Raw genomic sequence first — 23503 nt, 5'->3', positions numbered from 1 at the left:
GAATACCAGCTATGGAAAATATTTCTTTGTCTTAATCTTTTCAGATTTTTGACAATCAACTTCTATTTGAGTGTCTACCACCACTGATTTTAGGAGGGTGACTTGATTTGGGCTTAGTTGTCATTTTTGCTTAGTGGTCATTTTGACTTTGCCTATAGTACTTAGCATTTTTTTTCCTTTCCTCTATAGCAGAATTTTAGACAACCTTAATGAAAAGTTTTGCTTATTCTTGATTTTTAATACTTTGTAGTTTGTCTTGCAGTTTTATTCATAAATAAAAACTGAACATTGCTGACCTATAAAAGTAAATTGGGGCTTATAGAGCATTTTACAAACTGGCATTGAAATTCAGTTTAAATATTAAGTGATCTGCCTGTTCCTGCCAACAACAAATCTGTAATAGCAATGATTCAATTTGTAGTAACTTAAAAATGATGAGATATATAGGGTTATTTGTATACTTGGTATTCAGAAGAGCTAAAATTAAGCTGGATAACTAGAAGAAAACTAAGGACCTTACTAGAAGTAATGTTATTATCTCTGACTTTGATACTTGAAAAGCAGAAGCTAAGGTGTTTATAAAGATAAAATATTTTGATAAATTTTTAGCATTTTACTTAAAATTTTATGGGATGAAGATATAGGCCCAGCTCTTTATTTTCCTCTGAATCCTGACTTGAATGAAAATAAAAACTCAGATGTTGTTGTGATATCATTTTAGAAACTAAATCCTATGACAACAGAGAGCTAGCAGCAAATTCAGCCAGCCTTTGCCTGTGTGTGTGTGTGTGTGTGTGTGTGTGTGTGTGTGTTTTCATAGTACACTTGTTTTTGAAAAGATAGCATATGTGTTAGTTGGTTTTCTTACTTTTTATTTGAGAGTTAACATTTTAAACAGTTATGCGTTTATTGGTTTTGAATCTTAGGAATTTTGGGGAAAAAAATGACATTTATTTTGTTCCTTCAATGAACTTGTGTGTATCTGATACGTTGTGAGATTCTTGAAGAAAAAGAATTTCTTACTTGATAATAGCACCTTTGTCTCTTATGGCATTCCCTTCTAATTCTGCTGCCAGGTTTAACCTCTTTTTTTTTCTTTCTTTCTTTCTTTTTTTTTTTGTGCCACTGATAATTATATTCAAAAGTTACATTCATAGGATTAGAACCCCAAGTAACTGGTGCTTGGCATCCTCTGAAAGATGCTAGATTTATGTTCAGTACTAAATACATAATTCCTTCAGTACAAGGGCATTAAGATGTTGCAAACTAAAGTTAAGAGCAACTGAGTGCATCCCCTGCAGATTTTTAGTTGCTATTCAGTGTTCTTTTCTGAAACAATCTATTCTTTATGTTTAAGAATCTTTTAATCTTGAATTTCCCTTTCTCCTGAAGCAATATAATAAGGTATATGTTTAATGAAAATTTTCACTATAAGAATTCAAATAAACTTAATACTTTATAAACTTTGTGTTTCTAACAGTCTAGAGATATACTGTATTGTTTTATTTTTTAGTACAACTTTTAGTACCAACTTTTGATAGGTGACACTAGTTTGGTAAATGTTATAAACTTACATAAAAATAAATTGTACTTAGTGTTATTTACTGTAACCATATGGTCTTACTTTTTTTTTTTTTTTTTAATGATAAGGGAAGCTAGGAAACTTGCTCCAGCCAAAGCTTTATAAAAGGTACGAAGTCTTAAAGGAAGTGAGTCATTTAATTGGAATGGCCTGTTGAATATTTTCTTTGTACACATTATGAAATTCCACAATATGCTTAAGAGAAGTGACATTGTAACTGTGTACTTGACACTGACATACATAAATAAAATGAGACTACTTCCCTGTTAATAAATGTTTTTGTATCTGACACCAGTGAGTAGACTGTTATTGGGGGAGGGGAATTCATCCTGTATTGAAAAATGTATTTTTGTGTGTGTGCGCCAATCAGAGCATATGTGCAGATGTCAGAGGACATATTCTAAGAGCAAAATACAAGGGCCCCAGGGATCAAATCCAGGTTATTAGGCTTGGCAAAAAGTGCCTTCTTATCTACTCATCCAACTCACAGTCCCAGTATCCCAGGGGACTAACAATTTCTCACATGTTTACACAGGTGAAAATATTGATAATCCTATGAACTTAGAGGTGGTACTTGAAATTAGATGAGAGCTAATTGGTGAGTCATTTGGTAAACATGTTCTTGTAATGCTCTTTTTGTTTGTTTGTTTTATGTTACTCTGAAATAGTATGCAGCCTTGGATGGCCTGGAATTTACTATGTACACCAGGCTGGCCTCCAACACCCAAGTACTGGGATTAAAGGAATGTGCCAGCGTACCTACCCAAACAGTAATTATTGACATAACACAGACCCAGAAAGACAAATGCTGCACCATTTGTCTCATATGTGGGTCTTAGCATTGAATCTTTAGATTTTTGCATTTAAACGGGAGTTCCTGTGAAGTGAGGAAACTCGAAAGGGACCTTACTTAGGTCAGGAATGGGGAAAATTTAAAGGAGTGGCAATAGAACACAAGTGGTATGAAGAGAAAAGGGAAATAATAGGACAGGAAGAGTTAATTGGTGTGGATAAGTAGGCAGGATACAGGAGAGCCTAGGAAAGGCATAACTCACACTAAGAACTGAATTTTTCACCACCTCGCTGATAACATGGTATATAAAGCCTTTGTACTTATTTTTGGTTTGCATTATTGACCTTTACAGTTTGTGTTTGTGTGTGTGTGTGTGTGTGTGTGTGTGTGTGTGTTTGTGTGTATGTGTGTGTGTGTATGTGTGTGTGTGTGTGTTTTCCTTTTTTTCCCCCTTTCATTCACATTTGAAACAAGCTTGTTTTACATGTCAATCCCAGTTCCCTCTCCCTTCCCCCCTTCCCTGATCCCCTCCCAACACCCATCCCAATCACTTCTGCTCCCAGGGAAGGCAAGGCCTTCCATTAGGGATATTCAATTTGCAGCAGGTCCTTCATTTGCAGCAGGACCCAGGCCCTCCCCCATGTGTCTAGGGTGAGGGAGTATCCCTCTATGTGGAATGGGTTCCCAAAATCCATTTGTATACTAGGGATAAATACTGATCCACTGCCTGACCTCCTTTTGAAGTACACCATTATCATTCCATTTGAAAGTAATTTCCGCACGTATTGTTCTTTTAAGTCTTTCACAGGACATTTTGCAGAAAACAAAACAAAACAAAACAAAAGTGTGTGTGGATTTTATTTCTAATAAACAGGTGACTATTATGGTTTCACATTGTAAAATAAAATTGTTCTCCAGGAAATTAAAATGTAAGACTGCATAGTAATAAAACATGTTGCCTAACTATTTAGAGACTTATTTTTATAGCTAGAATTTTTTCATATTTCCTCTGATGTTTTTGAGATTATAGTATAATTGCATTATTCTCCCTTTTCCCTTAAATTCTCCTGTATACCACTCCTTACTCCCTTAAATATATGATCTCTTTTGTTACATGCATATATGTACTTACATATGTATTACTAATTACAACCCATTCTGTCTGTATAATTTTACGTGTATGTATGTTTTCAGGGATGATCATTTGGTACTGGATGACTAGTTGGTGTGTTCTTCCCTGGGGGAGACTTTCTCTCACATTGAGCACTACTTAGTTTCCTACAGTTTTTGTTTTTTTGTTTGTTTTGTTTTTTGTGCAGTTGGTTAAGGCCTGTGGTCTTGGTCCCATCCCCTTTATCATGTCTGTGTTGTTTTCAGCTCATGTTAGGCAACTATGTTAGAGAGAGCTTAAACATTACTTGGAGACAGTCTCACAGAAATCTCTCTGATCCTCTGGTTTTACATCTTTCTGCCCCATTTTTTGGAAACTGCCTGAGCCTTGGGTGCCAGAGTTGTTTTATAGATGTATCCAATATTAACAGTATAGTTAAGAGACTATGCTACTTTAATAAAGTGGTGCTTGTAGGTGTTCTAAAATATCCTCTAGTCCCATGGGTACTTGGTAGGTTTCTAGGGTCAGGCATAATTAATTACACTTTTGTTCAGTGGATGCTAAGTGAAAGTAGAGAGCCTTCTATATGTCCCATATCAGAGTATCTGTGTCAGTACTGTATACGTATGACACCATGGTAGTCATTGATGTGGTTTGTAGGCATCATAGTTTTGTAGGGCTTTTGGTTACCTCCTTTTGGAACATTTCATGGCACCTTCTGGCATTTAGGTCACGTCTAACTCAGGATTCTCTATGTCTTGTGTCTGAAGTGCATGGTGCCTTCAGCAATAGGGACCTTAGCTTCTGCCTCTGGCAGTAACCAAGGGCAACAGCAACAGGCTGTGTGTTTTGGGAGTCTCGTGGACAACTATTGTCAACAACACTAAAGAGGCTTCTCATGTCTGATACTGGGTTTTTGCTAGGTGGTCTTTACCTCTGGGAGGGAGCAATGTCATTATTGAGCTTTACAGGGATGTGTTTGTTTTTGTTTTGTCTACTTTTACTTTCATTTTTCTTGCCTTTGTGTCTCCAGTTCTTCAAAAGTTAATTTTACTTCCTTGAGAGATTGGTACTATTTACCCTTATCTTACGCTTCCCTTCTTTGTGACAGTGACAGAATCTGAGGTGTCTAGTTATTCCTTTCTCTACATCTCCATGAAAGACAGGTAAGACAACTGGAATTGGAAGCATCCTAGGAGAGGACAAGATGATTATTTTGGCAGCTGGTGGGGAAGAGCCTATTGGTTTGATACCAAGCAGAATGCTGAAGTGTTTAATGAACATTTACTTCATACTTCAGCAGTCATGAGAACACAGTGAAGAAGCTACTCTGACCAACAGTGAGGCTACACATGGGCACGTTTTTGTTTTTGTTTTTGTTTTTGTTTTTCATGAGCCATGGTTGGTGAGTTTTGCAAAACAAAATGACCCAAAGGCCTCAGTGTCACTCAGTCTACTGATGAAAATAAATGAGTATCAAAGGAGACTTTCAATCTTAAAGATGAAGTATGTCGCAGTTAGGATGTCATTAATCATTTCTACCCACTTTGCAGTTTTTGTCACAGAAGATTAGGACAATGATTCAGATGAAAAGAATGAAACATTTCTACAATTTTTAAAGACTGAAGAAGGTGCTGTGTGCATAGTAAAGGTTGTCATCTAGGAATCTGGGTGACTTTTATTTGCCTCTTGCCATAACTTGATACTTGACCTTGACAGAGACTTTTTTTTTTTTTTTTTTTTTTTTTTTTTTTTTAGTTAGTGGTGGAAAACAAACCAAAAGGGTACAGGGCCAAGTCAGTAGGGCTGTATGTGGGAGTACACAGGGTCCAGACTGCAGCTTAGGAAAGTGTTGCTTAGAGGAAAGTATCCAAATATGGAGCCGGAAATCTACCAGCTAGAAAGGTGAGGTACTTCCTATACAACAGAGAACTGTTGGGACCAGAAACACGAATTGGCCTTCATGTTATTTGTGGAGCCTGCAAAATCCAACTGTTGTGTTTTACTGAGTTGAGTGGTGTGTTTGGGCTCTGGCACCAAAACTTTTAGCAAAGAAAGCTAGAGTTCTGTGGATTCTTAAAAGTCAGTTGGATCACAGCAAGTCTCTCTGAGCCTGCTCTAGCTGTTGCCATCTTTATTCCCAAACTAGAATTCTGTTTATCTTTCTACAGAAGACCAGCTTTTAAAGTCAGGCAATTGTAAGGACATGGCTTCCATTTGACAAGTTCCACAGTGCTAAGCCAAAAAATGAAATTGTCATTTTTGGGAGTCAAATGCTGAGAGAAGTACAAAAAGGTACAATCTACATAAAAAGAAACCCAAAGACCATTTGCTTCCCTGGCCTTGCCTGTAAGCATGGACAGGAATTCAGTGGTAGCCACAAGGGGACAAAGCTGGACAATGCAGCCCATACCCCTGAAGTCTATGCCCCCAAAACAGTTCAATGGCTGTTTCTAAACATTTGGACCAGCCAGCATTTGGACCCCATCATTTGCCCCGCTGTTACAGGGCTGTTGCATCATGTTCATGGTGAAGGGTTGTCCCAAGTGTAATGCTGTTGTTACCTAACATTGTTTCTAACTCCTAAAACATTGTGAAGAGTGGCTAAAGTCTGTGACCAAATTCAGTCTTGAAAGTAGTGTAGTGTTATAGCAGCCTTTACAGGAACTTTTCCTTGAGTCTGAAGTAATCACATACCATTCAAAGCACATCCAGGATGCTGCCTGAAGAGTACGTGGCAAGGTTCAACCCTCTGATCACACTCAACATCACGGGACTTGAGTTTTTGCTGTGTGTGTCTTACGAAATAGATCAGGGAGCACGTTGTCACATCTAAGGATCTCCTTTTTTCTTTGTTGCTTTTCCCTTTTCAAACATTTTGTAGCTCATGGAGATTTTGAATTCTGGCTTGTGCAGCAGTTATTGTCTGTGTCAGACAGACAGACAGACAGGGTCCTCTTTCAGCATTTTCCAAAGTCTGTAAAGCACCATTAAAATTCCCTCCTGTTCTGTCCTCTATCCCCCACTACCATGCACCCCTCCATGCTCTTGGAAAAGAAAAAAAGAAAAGAATCACCTTGCCTGTCATGGCTGAATTTTTTTTTTCCCTAGAGATAATTAGTATCTTGAATAAATTGTTGTGTTCTCATATCAAAGGACAGAGTGGTTGTTGAGGGTCCTTTTGTTTGTCTGTTTGTTATTGTTTTTGTGTTTATCTTGCTTGGTAACTCTGATGCCTCCTAACAAATGAAGAGAGAATACTGTGGATTGCTTTTCTCATTGCCATGACAGGATTCCTGATGAAACTACTCAATGGAAGAAAATTTATTTTGGTTCATGGCTTGAGAGAGTACAGCCTGTCAGAGTGGAGAGGAGAGTGTGGTAGCCTGGGTTCCATCCGTTATGGAAGGAATGTAAAGTGGGCATCAAGAAACAGTACAGGCATGTGCCACCACCGATGTTGGGGCACCTTTAATCCCAGCACTGCAGAGGCAGAGGCCAGGTAGATCTTTGTGAGTTCCAGGCCAGGTTGGTCTACATGGAAGAGTTCTGGGACAGCCAAGACTACACAGAGAAACCCTGTCTCGAAAGACAAACAAAACATAAATGAAAAGTAAACATAAACTAAAAAATAAAACAGCAACAACAAAACAAATAAAATCACAGGATCATACCAGTTGTTCACCATCCTTGCCTGTAAATTGGCCACCTTGGCCAAACCCCAAATACACTGTGTAGTCACTTAAACACAGGGATGTCTTCTGAGAATGTTTCAGTGTACACATTGTATTGTTCTGTAAAGAGCTTTGTGCTCGCCTAGAACTTGACATAATTTTAATGAATTAATTTTAAAAGAAATGTCACTTAAGACACAGACTCTTAACTAGAAATCTGACACACTTAGTAGGAACTATAAACATTTTACTAAATCATAAAAATCCTTGTTCCTTAGGCATATGAAGTATTTAAGAAAAGCTAAAAGCACAAAAGGGCTAAGTCATTGTGTTCCAATCTTTAGATTCTAGAAATTGCAGGGCCTACAGAATCAACCCCCAGAGAAGAGCAATTGTCAATGAGTGTGAGACTACATACTATACAGCGTCCCTTGTTAGAACACAGCCAAAGAAAGGACCCATGGTGAACAATGCCTTGGGGAACTGGTGAGAGAGAGAAAAAGGCAGAGGGCCTTTCACCTCAGGTGCATTTTGTTCCCTGGATTGCCCTTGGATGTGATTTTGTGGCTCCTGGGACAAACATTTGCACTCAACTCAGGAGACATGTTGAGTCTTGTTGGATGTCAGATCAGAGCTATAGAACCTAATCTGTTCAGTATACCCTGAATCTGGATAGGGCCCTTTGTGTTGCTGTGCTGCTTTCCCAGATATAATCGATAGTATGTGCCAGACAATTGTGTTTAAATTGGTCTGCCCTGAGGAAGTTCTGGGAAAGAGCTGCTCTGCTTACTGGTGTTTATTTACATGTTTTTCTGAACTCAAAGATCATTGCTTTCTTTGTTACGTTCATATATAAAGGACACTGAAACTGAAATAAAGTTGTCTACAGCATTACACTGTAGTCTGCCTTATTCTTTCAGGTCCTAGTCAAAAGTTTCTGTCCACTCTATGATTAGTATACTTACAAGAATCTTTACGTGACATCCTTTTCCACACACAAAAGCTCATCCTTTCTAGGTCCCAAATCTCCCTCTGTATGCTGCACCCTGTAAATTTCACAGAAAATACAGATTTTCCTTGGTTGTGCATCGTGGAAATCTTTTTGGACTGGGCACTCTAATACCAATAAGGGAGGAAAGGAGATGTCACTAGTGAACTAAGGCCTGGGTCCCAAGTCCATTTGGGACAGGCAGGCAATCCAGATTTTAAAGAAGCCTGTGTAGCGTTCAGTAGATCGTTAAGCGTAACAACCATTGTTCCAGTTATGTCTCCAGGTCATTCTGTTCCACATGTCAAGCAAAGTCAGGGTTGGGAAATAGGCAGTACAAGAAATATTTTAAAGAAATGACTGCTGAATCATCATTATTTAATAATTGCCATTTTCTAGCTTATTTCGCTTCAGATGCTAATAATGTTCCTCTGGCCAGTCTTACCTGGGAAGTCAGAAAGAGAGCTTGTCTGCTCAGGCAAGAGATGAGAGTCTGTAAGTAGAATGAATCAAATGTTTTCGTCAGCCATCAACTTGTAATTCTGAAAATGCACACAAGGGGGCACCCAAAGATTGTTGATGGTGCAGTGGACCCATTCTCCAGAGATGTGCTATGGGAAGTGTGGAAACTCAAGCACATCCTCAGGAATGAGCATATATCACTGATGCTCATCTCCACCTCCCCATACTGAAGCACCTTCTGAAGACTGGAGATGAGGGCAGATGGTGGTACTACTGTCCCATTGATGTTTGAACTGGCTTTTGTGGATTTCAACCCCACACGTGAAGGCAGAGTTGGGGAAACAGCCAGAAGAGGGAAGCGGAGGTAGGTGAGAGTGAAGTACAGAGGGAGAAGTGAGCTGGAGATGTGAACATGGAACTGTGTGTACCAAGAGACTGCAAAATGGAAGGACGCTCAGCTTCTGAAATAGGGTTGAGGAGGCCAGGAGAATAGGAAACACTGAAGAAAGTAGTACTGGTGCTAATAATGTTCATTTAGAAATGGTCTTTGATGGCAAAGCCTTTTAGCACCACAAATCAGCCTCAAATAATAAAAGGGTCACAGCCTGGTAAACTTGGTACAAGTTGGAAATGCGTTTAACCCAATCAGAACCTGACTGTTGATGCTACTGGGTTGCTAATCTCCTCAATAGATGAATCTATTTACAAATTCATAGCTAAATGGACTAGACTCTACTTGTAGTAAGTCATTGCAAGTACAGGGGCCTTTGGGGGGGGGGATAGCTTCCCCCAAAACTTTCATCTATTTTCTACTTCCTGCCTTGCATGAAGTAAGCAACCTTTAGTGTCACATTCTACTCTCATCATGCTTTACATCCCAACTACTTTATAGCAACAGAGCCAGCTGAACCTAGAGTGAGCCGCTAAAATCAGAAGCCAGAGTAAATTCTTCCATCCATTTATTGCTAATAGCGTTTTAAGCTAACACCCAGCTCAAACAATTCTTCTTCAAAAAGAGATGTAGGCTATTTATATTAGCCCATGGTCAGGGACAACCAACCAATTCAGAGAATTTTCTTTCTTTTTGGAAGAAGGTGGCATCACTTTGCAGCCCTCATTGGCTTGGAACTCACAGAGATCCACTTGCCTTGCTCTGCTCCTTTAATTAAAGGTGTCTGCCATCATGCCCTGCACGATACAATCCAATACCTTTAAAGTAATTTCATTTGTTTGTTTACCTTGATTTTTGGAGACAGGGTTTCTTTGTGTAACAGCCCTGGCTGTCTTGAAACTCACTCTGAGTTCTGCCTGCCTCCACCTCCTGAGTGTTAGGATTAAAGGGCTGTGTCACCACCACTGCTACCCAATAATAAAGTAATTATCTTTATTGGGGGAATCAAGGTCTCTTGTAGTCCTCACAGCCATGGAATTTTCTATACTTCCTGGTTGACATAACATAACAATTCATTCATGAGATTATAACACCAGGTACAACTTTGTACTGGTTTCATCCATCAGGAGAATCCTTAATTCTTGGTATAGTTATCTTGGTATAGAGGGCTCTATAATTACTGTGTGATCTTGTGACTTGTAGCAGAATTCAGGTGTGAGATTGGCAGGGATCCTGTCCACTCCCCACCCTACCACTTGAATCACATTGGTATCAGCTTTTTTATTCAATTGCTGTCAAGGAACAGACAACTTCTTAGACACGTTTTCTATGCTCCTTAACAATGCTAATCTCCCTAAATATTACATCCTTCCTTTTAACACATGTCTTGCCTGCAAAGCTAAGCTTCCTGGTGATCTTTGTCTTTCTAAACATACTGAACTTTTTCTGTTCTACTTGCTTTTGTTTTGTAGAGCCTTTCACGAGTGATGTTACTAATAACGTCTCACGTAGTATGATGATGATGATGATGATGATGATGATGTCTTGAAATGTCCTCTGACTGAGAAACTAGCTCATTAATTTTTCATTTAACCTTAATAAAGTTTTTAGGCAAAGGGCAGCCAAAATTCTTTGCCAAAATATCATCACAGCAGTGGCTTTTAGGTAGTCTATGTGCTAATACTGTTCCCTTCTGAAGCTTCTACTGCCTGCATGCACTGCACTCATATACTGCATGCACTGTCTTCCATGGTGCTACTAGAATGGCCCTTTAAATTCTGCTTATATCATTTATCTGTTTTTCTAGTACAGAGTTACAAAGCCTTCCGGTAAGGTACCAACATTTGCATTGTTTTCTGTGGCTGTGAATAGGATACCAGGATTGACCCCCACTGCCTGTAGGTCCTTTGCTGGAGTTCTGGGCCCTCCCAGGGATCCACCCATCCCTGCAGGGCCACTCTGAGTCCCTGCAGGCTAGATCCTTGACCCTCATTGCCAGCCCTCTGCTAAAGAGGCCTCAGCTGGAGACTGCCAGGCCCCAGCTAGATCTGCCTACCAGTGCTGAAATATCTTGAATATCAGCCTAGTCTTTGACACCCATCATCTTTGACCCTCATAGGCAGGACTCTGCCTGAGGTGAGTCTGGGATCAATAAAAAACCAGAAATGTTCATAGAAAAAATATCTGACTTAATTTTAAAAGGTAAATTAAGAGATTCTAATGCCTTTAACTAATGTGGGAATTTCCTCTTATGGGGAGAAAATGAACACTGGCAAAGGGCTTGCAGTAACTTTTTTTGGAACAGCCAGCAACAACAATTATCCCAAAAGTGAAAGAATCAAATTCATAAAGAAAACAATTTGAGTCCTTCCACACATTGTAAGGAAAATACCAATCTCTGGAGTCTCTACATGCTACACTGACACAAACAATTCAGGTAAGGCAGAACATAAATCAAGAAATATAAGTAAAGCCCTTATAGCTCTGTACAAAAGGCAGAATTGTTAGCCATTTTCATGGTACTTACGCATTTGACAGAACCCCTCAATGTAGTCCCCAACTCTCAATATGCAGAGAGAGTCGTTTTACACATTGAGACTGTTGAATGTATTCCCGATGATACAGAATTAACTTCATTGTTTATACAGTTATAAGAAACAATGATTGATATATATATATATATATATATATATCACACATCAGATCCTGATGGGAGATGTCATTCTATAAATATAATTCATAGGTTGGTTCATAAGTTCATGGTTAGCCATGAGGAAAGCAAGATAGGCGGGACAAGGAAACTAGGAGAGAGGAAGTAGAGGGAGGAGATTGAACATGGAGGACAGAGAGAGAACGCCAACCCCTCTCTCTGGTAAGATAAGACCATGTGGAAGTACTTAGATTAATAGACATGGGCTAATATTTAAGACAGAGCTAGCCTATAAGTGAAAGACCCCAAGAGTTTGGAGCCTGTCAGAGGGAAGGCCCTTGCCCCCAAGAGACGAGACCGGACCACTGGATGCAAGTGCAAGAGGTTATTTATTGTTTACACAGGTACCTGTGGACGCTTCAGTCTTTCGGGAGATTGAGTGTGCCTGGTTAAAGCATATGCAGTTTATATAAGGTTGGTGTAGCAAGAAGCAGGCTTACAGAAGCAGAAGCATGGCTACAGGGATTTCATTGTTTCATCTAAATGTAGCAGTTGTAGTTAACCAAGGACAGTTGGTTATTCGGGTTGGGCACAAAGAATACAAAGAATTCAGTTATGACTCTCTCAGCATCCCGGATACCGTCCTGCTGACCTTGCTTTAGTCCAAGCTGTAGACCACAGATATCTGGTTGCCGTTGGATGAGAGCAGCACCTGGTTCCCTCCTGTACTTTTCTCATAACTTGACCTTGGCAAATTAGCAAGAGCAGTTTAAACAGGCAATAAGCATAGTGGGGGTCTTTCATTCCCCCCTTTTTCTTTTAAATTAATAAAACCTTTTATTCACTGTTGTTCAGTTTCTAATTGTTTTAGTCTCTGATATTGTTGGGTCAAAACTAAGGCTTGAATTACTGACTGTATTAGTCTGTATTAGTCTGTTCAGAATGCAGGGACCAAAGGTAAGAATCAAAAGGAATATAATTAGCGGTCCCATGATGGTGGATATCAGTGTTGTGAACCAAGGGAAGCGATTAAAAAGTTTTTCAAACCGTCCCTGTTGGGCCTCAGATTCTTTCTGTCTCTTTTCCAACCGATCCTGTAGTTTGTCTAGGGTCTCAGTCACAACTCCTGTTTTGTCCACATGAAAACAACATTGCTCTTTGAGGGCAGCACATATGCCCCCTTCCTTTAAAAATAGAAGGTCGAGTCCCCTCCCGTTTTGGAGAACCACCTCAGATAAGGAGACTAGGGAGTCTTTGATATCTCTAATGGATCTTTCTATTGTCTTTAGGTCTGCAGTCATAGCAGTATGAAGAGATTCATATTGGCTGACTCGACTCAAGGCTGCTGCTCTGTGCCTATTCCTGCTGTTATTCCAGCCCCTAGAAGAAGGGCCAGGGTTATACTGACAGGCTCTCTCCTGTACCTATGTTTGTTTTCAAAGAATTTATAAACAGTTTCAGAAGTATGATAGATTATACGAGGGTATAATTCTACCAGAACACAATAATCAGAAGCCTTATTCAGGATTTGTGCTGAAATGCAAGGAGTCAGTCCAGTGCTACATGCCCAGTAGGTTCCATTGGGAGCTGAAAGAAAATAATTGCCAGGGGTAATTGGCAGTGTCTGATTACATAGCTTCTGGTGGGTCTTGGGTATTGTGCCTAGGCAGAGCCCCTGCCCTGTGACTTCAGGGAGAGTCAAACTAAGACCTGGTGAGTCCAAGCATTGCTGAGGGGGACTGGTATGGTTTAAAAATTTTTCATTAATAGCTATACCTTCATAATGGGGGGGGGGGTTGGAAGGAGACAGAGCCAACAGTCTTTGGCCTGGTCAGGGCATGTGGCGTTGAGGGCTGTGTAAGCCCCTTTAATTAATTTTAATAGTCTATCCCCGGTACCTGGGATTGGGAATAAGTGGGTGTTGCTAGGGAGAGTTGGCTGTGGCCTGGAGGGAAGTTTTTGGTCTGTAAGCACAGAGTTTGGCCCTATGGCTTGTGGGTCAGGATCTCTAATTTCCAGGCGAATTTTAAAGACAACTCCTTTGTCCAGGCCTGGCAGATACCACCTTAGCCCCCAAGTCTTCCCCTGTGTCCAAACCGCATAGTCCTTTTTCCCATGGATGGTGAAGTCAATTCTCAAAGGGAGACAACGGGCTGACTCACAGACCCAACCTCCCACATTGATGGGAGGGTGGCAGCTTTTCCTGCCCAAGGGGTGGGCGAGTGTAATTTCGGCGCACTGTTATTAGATCCCAGGACGAGCTGGGCTTCCAATAGGCACTCCCGGTGGTCTCACATCCCCAATTTTTACAAAAGTATTCCTGATGCCCCCCACATCCTGACCCCCTGGGTTGACTCAGCTGAGGACAGACATAGAAGTCTGATTGGGCTAGAAAACATCGGGTCTGGGGGTTGCTACAGCCTATCCATCTGTCTTCTGTTCTAGGCATGTCCTTTTTAAGGGAGTCTGCACCATAAGTGGGGATGTCCCAAGTGTCCAGTCCAGCAGCTAGTTGGCAAAAGTCAGGGGTGAGACTAGGCCACCAGGTGCCAGGTAGATTAAGGCCAGAGGTTGACCAGTTTGGGAAATCACTTGCCAGGTCAAGAGCGGGGGAGGGGGTGGAGGCATGGGGAGATCTCGCTTCAGAAGCATTTAAACCTATGTACAAAAGCATGCTTGCTAATATTGTGAACGTAAAAGTCTTATCTTTAAGGGGTTTTGAGAGCATTGAACTTTCCATGTTGTTTCAGATGGGGCCTGGTCCTGGGTCCGATGTTCTGGTTGTCTGGCCTTCACGTGGGATGTGTGGATCCAGGCAGCAATCCCGTCCACTTTCAGGGCGGTGGGAGTTGTCAGGAGCACAGTGTAGGGGCCCTTCCAGCGGGGCTCTAAGTTCTTAGTCTGATGTCTCCGAACCCAGACGGAATCGCCAATCTGGAAAGAATGGGGCTGACAAGGGGTTCTTTGTTCCTCCCGGGATGCGGCCGCCAGAGGTTTCCAGACCTCTTCTTGGACTATCTGTAAGGCTCGTAGATGTGCCTGCATGGAGGGGGTGTTGCAAAATCAGAAATGCCAGCATCAAAGAATGATGCAGCTGGCAGTGGACTGCCATATAGGATTTCAAAGGGAGTTAGGCCATGAGGGCCTGGAGTGTTTCTGGCCTGATAGAGGGCCAGAGGTAGGAGTTGTACCCAGTCCTTAGAGCCAGTTTCAAGCGTTAATTTGGATAAAGCCTCCTTAATGGTTCTATTCATTCTTTTTACATGTCCTGAACTCTGGGGTCTGTAAGCACAATGTAATTTTCAATTTATCCCCAGCAACCTGGCAACCAGCTGACTTACCTGGGAGACGAAGGCAGGCCCATTGTCTGATCCTATTACCTGTGGCATCCCATATCTGGGAAAGATTTCTTCCAATAGTCTCTTGGTGACCATTTTTGCAGTCTCATGTTTGGTAGGAAACGCTTCCATCCATCCTGAAAAGGTGTCTATAAAAACCAGTAAATATTTATAACCATACATTCCAGGTTTGACTTCAGTAAAGTCTATTTCCCAATGGACACCAGGCCTATGGCCATGAAGCCGGGTCCCAGGATCCAGTTTGGTTTTTCCTTGGTTGATCTGGGCACAGGCCAGACAGTTAGCAGTTACTTGTTCCAGTAATAAATTCCGATTGGGAAGGTAAGTTTCAATTTCTTGTCTATCTAGCAAAGTTTTCATTTTTTTGGTGCTCAGATGAGTCAGTTTATGGAGGTGGTCTATTAATATTCTTGCCATTTTTATAGGCAGTATAGTCTTTCCTTGGTAGACCCAGCATTGCCGATTGGGGTCATAATCTGCACCTAGTTTCTGAACAATGTCCAAATCCGTTTCATCATAGTCTCAATCTGGAGTCTTAGCTGTTTCCTTTTCAGTCAATATGGTTATATTGGCTATATGGTTATATAGTTGGGGGCCTAAGGCTGCTTGTTTGGCTGCTTCATCAGCCAGGCTATTTCCTTTGCCTCCAGGCTTTCCCCCTTTTGATGTCCAGGGCAATGCATTATACTCAATTTCTTAGGAAGGAACAGGGCCTTTAATAATGTCAAGATTTTATTTTTATTTTTGATTTCTTTGCCTTCTGATGTTAAAAAGGCCCTTCTCCGATAAATTTCTCCATGGACATGGGCAGTGGCAAAGGCATACCGGCTATCAGTGTACACATTAAGCTTCTTACCTGCTGCCATCTGGAGAGCCTGAGTCAGAGCAATGAGTTCAGCTCACTGAGCAGAGGTGCCTCCGGGGGAGTGCAGTGGCCCATATGACCTCTGAGGCATTCGTCACTGCAGACCCTGCCCGTCTCTCACCATTTAGCAAGTAGCTGCTGCCATCTGTGAACCAGGTGTAGTCTGCATCGTTCAAGGGCTGATCGGTCAGATCAGGCCACATTCCATGCATCTCTGCAAGGATCTGCTGACAGTCATGGGAGGCTGGTCCCTCTGGCAGCGGTAACAAGGTGGCTGGGTTCAGGGTTACTATTGGCCCAAACTGAACCCTGTCTACATCCAGGAGCAGGGATTGATAGTGAGTTAGACGGGCGTTAGATAGCCATCTATCTGGTGGCTGACGGATGAGGGACTCAACTGCGTCTGGCGCCAGTATGGTCATTGGCTGTCCCAGAGTCAATTTGGTGGCATCCTTGATTAGGACTGCAATCGCTGCCACCATCCGGAGACATGGAGGCCATCCTGATGCAACTGGGTCTAATTTCTTAGACAAGTAGGCAATGGGCCGTCTCCAGGGTCCTAACCTTTGGGTTAAGACTCCTTTTGCATAGCCCTGTTTTTCATCAACAAAGAGTTCAAAAAGCTTGGTGACATCTGGCAAGCCCAGGGCTGGTGAGGACAACAGGACCCGCTTGATAGCATCAAAAGCCTGCTGTTGTTCCTCAGTCCATTTAAAAGGTGTGTCTTGCTTGGTTAGCGGGTAAAGGGGGGCCGCTATTTCTGTGAACCCCAGAATCCAGAGTCTACAGAAGCCTGCAGTCCCCAAAAATTCCCTAAGTTGACGTTGGTTTTGGGGGATGGGTATACGAGATATAGTTTCTTTGCGGGCAGGTGTCAACCATCTTTGCCCATCCATTAGCTTGTATCCCAAATAGGTGACTTCCTGTCTACATATTTGAGCCTTTTTGGCAGAGGCTCGATACCCCAGGTTCCCCAGTGTTCGTAATAGGGCCCCAGTACCTGTTGTGCAGTCCTGTTCAGTGGTGGCTGCAAGGAGGAGGTCATCCACGTATTGCAGCAGGATCAGAGATGGATGCTTGATCCGCAAATCTGCCAGGTCTTGGTGAAGGGCCTCGTCAAAGAGAGTGGGGCTATTCTTGAACCCCTGGGGTAGGCGTGTCCAGGTCAATTGCCCTGAAATGCCCAGTTCTGGATCCTTCCATTCAAAAGCAAATAAAGGCTGGCTCTGGGGGCTCAGCCTCAGGCAGAAGAAAGCATCTTTCAAGTCCAGAACAGTGTACCAGGGATGAGTAGGAGGCAGGGTGCTTAGTAGGTTATAGGGATTTGGCACCGTGGGGTGAATGTCCTCCACTCGCTTATTGACTTCCCTAAGATCTTGGACTGGCCTGTAATCCCCGGTTCCTGGCTTCTTTACAGGCAGAAGTGGAGTGTTCCATGGGGATCGGCAGGGGATCAAGATCCCTTGGTCTAATAGTCTCTTAATGTGAGGCTTGATTCCTTGATATGCCTCATTTGACATAGGATACTGTTTAATTGAGACAGGGGTGGCTGTTGCCTTCAGGAGAATTATTAGGGGTGACTGTTGTATGGCCAGCCCCATGCCCCCTGTTTCTGCCCAGGCCAGGGGGTGTTGTTTTAACCATAAGTCCATTCCTTCCTGATGTTCAGGAGGCTTTTTAAAAAGTCTATATTCATTTTCCAATTGTAAAGTCAGTATTTGAAGTGGAGCCCCTTGTGGGCCAGAGACTTTAGCTCCTGATCCTTCAAAATGGATCTGTGCTTTTAATTTAGTCAGTAGATCTCGACCCAGTAATGGATATGGACAGTCCGGTACATGCGAAAAGGAATGTGAGACTTTACCTGATGCGAGATGAACTTTCCTCTCCGTGGTCCATCGGTATTGTTTTTCTCTGGTGGCTCCTTCTACCCAAGCTGTTTTGGTACTCAATAGCCCGTTCGTTTCAGTGAGAACTGAATGTTGGGCTCCAGTGTCCACCAGGAAGGTCACTGGCTGCCCCCGACTCTTAAGGTTAGCCTGGGCTCAGGGAGGGGGGGTTCCTGGCCCCGACTGCCCTAGTCCTCATCTAGGGCTAGAAGCTGAGTTGGTCTTGGGAGTCTGTCTCCATGCCTCTGAGTTTTAGGTCTCTTAGGGCAATCTTTGACCCAATGGCCTTTTTCTTTACAGTAGGCACACTGGTCTCGATCTACCCTGGGCCTCCTTTCTTCTCCCTTTCTTTCCTGACTTCCTGCATTATGATTATTCTGAGCTACAGTGGCCAGGATTTTGCTTAATTCTTTCCGGTTTTTACGATCTCTTTTTTTCTCTCTCTCTCTTCTAGCTCCTTTTTTAATTTGCCCTCTCTTTCCTCCTGCAACTTTTTAAGTCTTCTTTCTTTTTCCTCAGGTGTTTCTCTCTTATTAAAGATCTTTTCTGCTTCCTTTACGAGATCCTGCAGGCTATAATCTTGTAAATTATCTAGTCTCTGCAACTTAGTCCTAATATCTGGAGCCGACTGCCAAATGAAAGCCATAGAAACATTGCCCCTTTGTTCATTACTATCAGGATCAAAGGGTGTGTACATATGGTAGGCTTCCTTTAGCCTCTCCAAAAATGCAGTCGGAGTTTCCTTCAGTCCCTGGGTTATCTGTCTTACCTGAGCCAAATTCGTGGGACGGTGTCCAGCGCCGCGGAGGCCCGCTATGAGTAACTGGCGATAAAGGCGCCGGTGTCCCCTACCGGCAGCAGTATTGAAGTCCCAATCAGGACGATTTAGGGGAAAAGCTTCCTCAGTTTCATTAGGCAACTGAGTGGGTCTCCCATCATCTCCTAAGACGTTCTTTCGAGCCTCCAGGAAGACACGTTGTTTTTCTTCTGAGGTTAGAAGGACCTGCAAAAGCTGTTGGCAGTCATCCCAAGTGGGTTGATGGGTTATTAGGATGTATTCAATTAGATTAGAGAGAGCTACAGGGTCTTTGGAGAAGGAGGGGTTGTTAGATTTCCAATTATAGAGGTCGGACGCCGAGAAAGGCCAGTATTGAAATTGGCCTCCTGGTCCGGCAGTCTGGCGCAGGGGAAAGGCTCGGGAGGTTCCTTCTGTGGCTGTCTCCCTTCTACCACTGAGTCTGCCAGCTACTGGGGAGTCTGCAGTAGTGTCTTCTTGTCCGTTGTCCAGGGCAGGAGTGGTACTGGTACTGTCTGGTTTGTCCGGACCCCTTTGCCGGGCATCACCGCCACCTACAGTGCCCTGGGTAGGGGGCTGATAAGGGGGGTGATTCCGTCTTCTGAAAGTAAATCTATAAGATCAGACTCATCAGCAGGAAGAATAGGTTTGGAGTGAAGGGTTTTCTCTTTCTTGAGGACAGGATATAATTGAGATTTGGCAGAAGCCTGAGAGGGAATGAGTGGTACAGAAGAAGGCAAAGGAGGAGCAGTGGGTCCCTGTGAAAGTGGGGCCACATCAGTCTCGGGGAAAGATTTAGAAGGGGGTTTGGAGTTGACAAAGAGAGCCACCCAAGAGGGTGGGTCAGAGGCCAGATTTTCCCAGGTGACAATATAGGCCACCTGGTCAGGGTGTCCATGGGGCCCGGCATCGAAGACTCATTCCTTTACCTGCAAGATAATACCAAGGTCGAAAGTCCCATCACGGGGCCAGCCGACGTTAAATGTCGGCCACTCAGAAGCACACAGGACTTGCCATCTCTTTTTCTTTACGTCCATTGACTGGTTGTACACTCGGCCCTGGGGTCGCTCCAGTGACCTAGGGTCAGACTCAAAGGGGTAGTTACAGATTGTCCCATGTCTTTTTCAAAATAAAGAAGCAAGTAAATAGACAAGGCAAACAGATCAGAGAGACAGCCGGCACAGAGACGTGCTGCGCGACTTCGGCGTAAAACCGAAACCAGATACTGAGTTGGAGGCACAGAGGGTCTTAAGCCCTCTGGCCCCTCCAAAACCACGAATCCCTGGGACTCGTTGTGGGCTCCGAAAAATCGGGAGCCCCAGATCCCTGAGACGTCTCCCCAGGGTGGCGGGTAGAAGTCTGAGCTCGTCAGCTCCTTCTCAAGCCACCTACAGACTCGACTAGCCTAGCCAATTACCAATCGCTGCGCAACAAGCAACAAGTAAAAGACGTATGAACAAGACAACAAAGAACAGAAATTAAGCGCTGGCCAGCTTACCTCCCGGTGGGTGTCAGTGTCAGTCTCCAGGGGGAAGGGTCTCCAATCTCGGTGGAACCTCCAATGAAAGACCCCAAGAGTTTGTGGAGCCTGTCAGGGGGAAGGCCCTTGCCCCCAAGAGACGAGACCGGACCACTGGATGCAAGTGCAAGAGGTTATTTATTGTTTACACACAGGTACCTATGGACGCCCTAGTCTTTCGAGAGACTGAGAGAGCGTGCCTGGTTAAAGCATATGCAATTTATATAAGGTTGGTGTAGCAAGAAGCAGGCTTACAGAAGTAGAAGCATGGTTACAGGGACTTCATTGTTTCATCTAAATGTAGCAGTTGTAGTTAACCAAGGACAGTTGGTTATTTGGGTTGGGCACAAAGAATACAAAGAATTCAGTTATGACTATCTCAGCATACTGGACACTGTCCTGCTGACCTTGCTTTAGTCCAAGCTGCAGACCACAGATACCTGGTTGGCGTTGGATGAGAGCAGCACCTGGTTCCCTCCTGTACTTTTCTCATAGCTTGACCCTGGCAAATTAGCAAGAGCAGTTGAAACAGGCAATAAGCATAGTGGGGGTTTTTCATAAGAAATTAGTAACTGGCCAGCAGCTTTATATCAAATACAGCGCCTCTGTGTGTTATTTGGGGCTCCTGTGGCTGTGGGTCCAGACAGGCAGGAAACACCTACACATAACAAGATCCCCATATGAATCTACCAGCTGATGAAATGGATTGCGAATTAAAGGAAGTGTGCTAGAGGTCTCAGAGTTTCATAAAAAACACCAAAAAAAAAAAAAAAAAAAAGACAGCAAAAAAAAAAAATTTTTAAAAAAGGATTTTTCCATTGGCAACAAGCTAAGGATATATCAAATAAATAAATTAATATCCTACTTGTCCATTCTGTAACAAACTCCTGTACCTCCAGGTAGCAATCCTAAAGGTATACCTAGAAAAGGAATCTGGCAAATGGATGGTTTCACTTTGCAGAATTTGGATAACTAAACTATGTGCCCCATTTTCAGGATTTCAATGGGCCACTGCTCTGAGTTCTGAAAAGTCTGACTCTGATATCAAACACCTCTTAGAGGTAATGGCAATTATGGGTTACCTGCACAAATAACTGACAAGGCTCTGGCATATGCGTCCATCAAATTGTAATGTTCTTTTGAATATTATAACATAAAGCATAAAGCTGGTATACCACACAATCCCACAGGACAAGCACTACTTGAGAGATCTAATTGCACTTTAAAGGAAATGCTCTATAAGCAGGTTGGAGGAACCAAGACCTGCCACCCCCTGCCCCCCTAAAACACACACACACACACACACACACACACACACACACACACACACACAGATTACTTAATGCTTTACTAACATTAAACTGTCTCATGATAATGAGAAGGGGAAAACAGTTGCAGTAAGACACTGAACAACAGAAAACAACTTTCTGCACTAAACCAGCTACTGTACTTCAAGGATGCATTGACCTTGGTATGGAAACCAAGATATGTGTTACACTGTGGTAGGTGTTTCCTCTTTGTTTCTACAGGAGAAGAAAAGCTCTGGATACCATCACAGATGATCAACATCTGATTTTAAGAGGAGAAACCTCTTGATGATGAGAAAAGAAAGATCGTCCACCAAGGTATATCCCAGGAGATGTATGGAGACCTCACAAAGGTAAAAGGAGTGTTTTGATCTTTCCTGGGATGAAGAAAAAAAAACCCATCTCCAAAAAAGCACAAAGACACAGAGCATGTATATGCCTAAAGAGGAGAGGGTAGCTATCCAGAAAGAACCATCAAACAAAGGAGAATCTAATGCTATGTTAAAATACTTATAGTATACTCATATCCTCTTACCTCCTAGCACAGTCATAGTCCCTATATACATAAAAATCATATCTGGCTTTGGAGTTGAACTTGACCCTCCTTCTCCAAGTTCAAACATGTTATTTGAAGAAAATTCAGAGTTTCTGTCTCATATCAAAAGCCATTCGTGTAAGACAAAAAGGAAACAAAATCTAGGACTCTAATATCTGTAAAATCCCAATTTTCTTCATTCTTAACCCATCCTTATTGTTACCTTTCCCTGAATGTCCACCTATTGAAGTTAAGCTTTCTGTGCTGATATTAATGTTTAAGTCCTCCACAGCAAACAAAAACGTTCCTAACAGCAATCTTTGAAGTCTCCCGAAGGAAGATGGGGCCCATTTCATCTATTCCATTTGATTCCACTTGATGCCTCTGAACAAACAAACATCACCCTAAAACCAGGTTGGGAGTATAAAGCTGGAGACATCTCCAGACTAGCTGGCTGAAAGGGTGCACCTTCTTGTTACACTGTGGCCACAGCTTCAGATGAGAACTTCAGTCAAGCATCTCCTGCCAAGCAGAGACTGGCTACAAATGTTACAGCAGGTCCTCTCCAGACTTTTGTTGCCTTAGGGGATAATATACACCTGCATAGGGTTGGGTTTTAGTTCTTTAGGACAGGGTATGGAAGGTGATGCTCAGACTCGGGTATCTCTTTTAGGTAAGTTTTGGATATGGATGGGAAAGGTATGGTTAGGGTGGTATACTGCCAGATTTACATATTATCTAGTGAACTAAGTTTAGCAACTGTTAGCTATAGATAATTTGAATTGCTAGATCCTTGATAACCTAAGTTGTTAGATTCTTGTATTTGGACTGTTCGGGTCCTCTTTCTGCTTATGATGTTTTGCACAGAAATATAAAACTGTCTGGATGTAAGTACATATTTTGAATGTTGATACAACTTAGGATATTTTATCATATTGCACATTACGGTTCTACCTTTAGTCAAGACATTTGAGGTATATGTCTGTTAGTGAGAAATGTATATATGTATATTGTTACATTTCTGAAGTCTTTGTCCTTTGGGTCATTTTTCTGTCTTCTAATGACTTGAGAGATTTTGATGATCTCTCCTGGATGCCTCACCAACCTTGGGGAGTGAGTGGGGGAACGGGATGAGGGGCAGTTGGAGGGTGGTCATAGAAGGGAGAAGGTACTGGGATTGATATGAAAAACAATAAAAAATAATTTTGAAAAAGGAAAAACATGATTTTTATGAAATGAAAAGCATGGAAGTTTCTATGGAAATGTGTTGTTTGCTAATGGAGGCTTCTCTGATTGTTGCTCCCAGTGCTAATGAATGGCTAAAACATAATCAAAAACAGCCCTAACACTGTCAGTTTAGCCAGAGGACAGTATACAATGCTCCAGAGGAGCTTATGATCTTCCTGACTTTGGTTTGGACAAGGATTACAATACTGAGTATGGATTCTGTGCTTGGGATCAAGTCTAATACAACCAGCATTGTTGGTTGCCCCAACAACTGTAGTGTCAGTCTCTTCAGAAAAATTTTTATCATTGTAAATACCTAATGTAATTGGGTGATTTGGTGTAATTCCCTCAAGAACTG

At 42.4% G+C, this 23503-nt stretch overlaps 1 protein-coding gene across 1 annotated transcript; it reads right to left on the bottom strand.

The window, feature by feature from the left end:
* Positions 1–14310: 14310 nt before the first annotated feature.
* Positions 14311–19674, bottom strand: LOC127217721 (uncharacterized). Its single transcript, XM_051178726.1, is given in 8 exon segments — positions 14311–14692; positions 14695–15657; positions 15660–15927; positions 15929–17895; positions 17898–18208; positions 18253–19133; positions 19286–19620; positions 19623–19674. Coding segments are annotated over 8 exon segments (5139 nt in total). The 3' UTR covers positions 14311–14330.
* Positions 19675–23503: the final 3829 nt, after the last annotated feature.

The sequence above is a fragment of the Phodopus roborovskii genome, unplaced genomic scaffold (genome assembly GCF_943737965.1).
Source record: "Phodopus roborovskii unplaced genomic scaffold, PHOROB, whole genome shotgun sequence".
NCBI lineage: Eukaryota > Metazoa > Chordata > Mammalia > Rodentia > Cricetidae > Phodopus > Phodopus roborovskii.
This window is presented reverse-complemented; position numbering and strand designations above follow the sequence as displayed.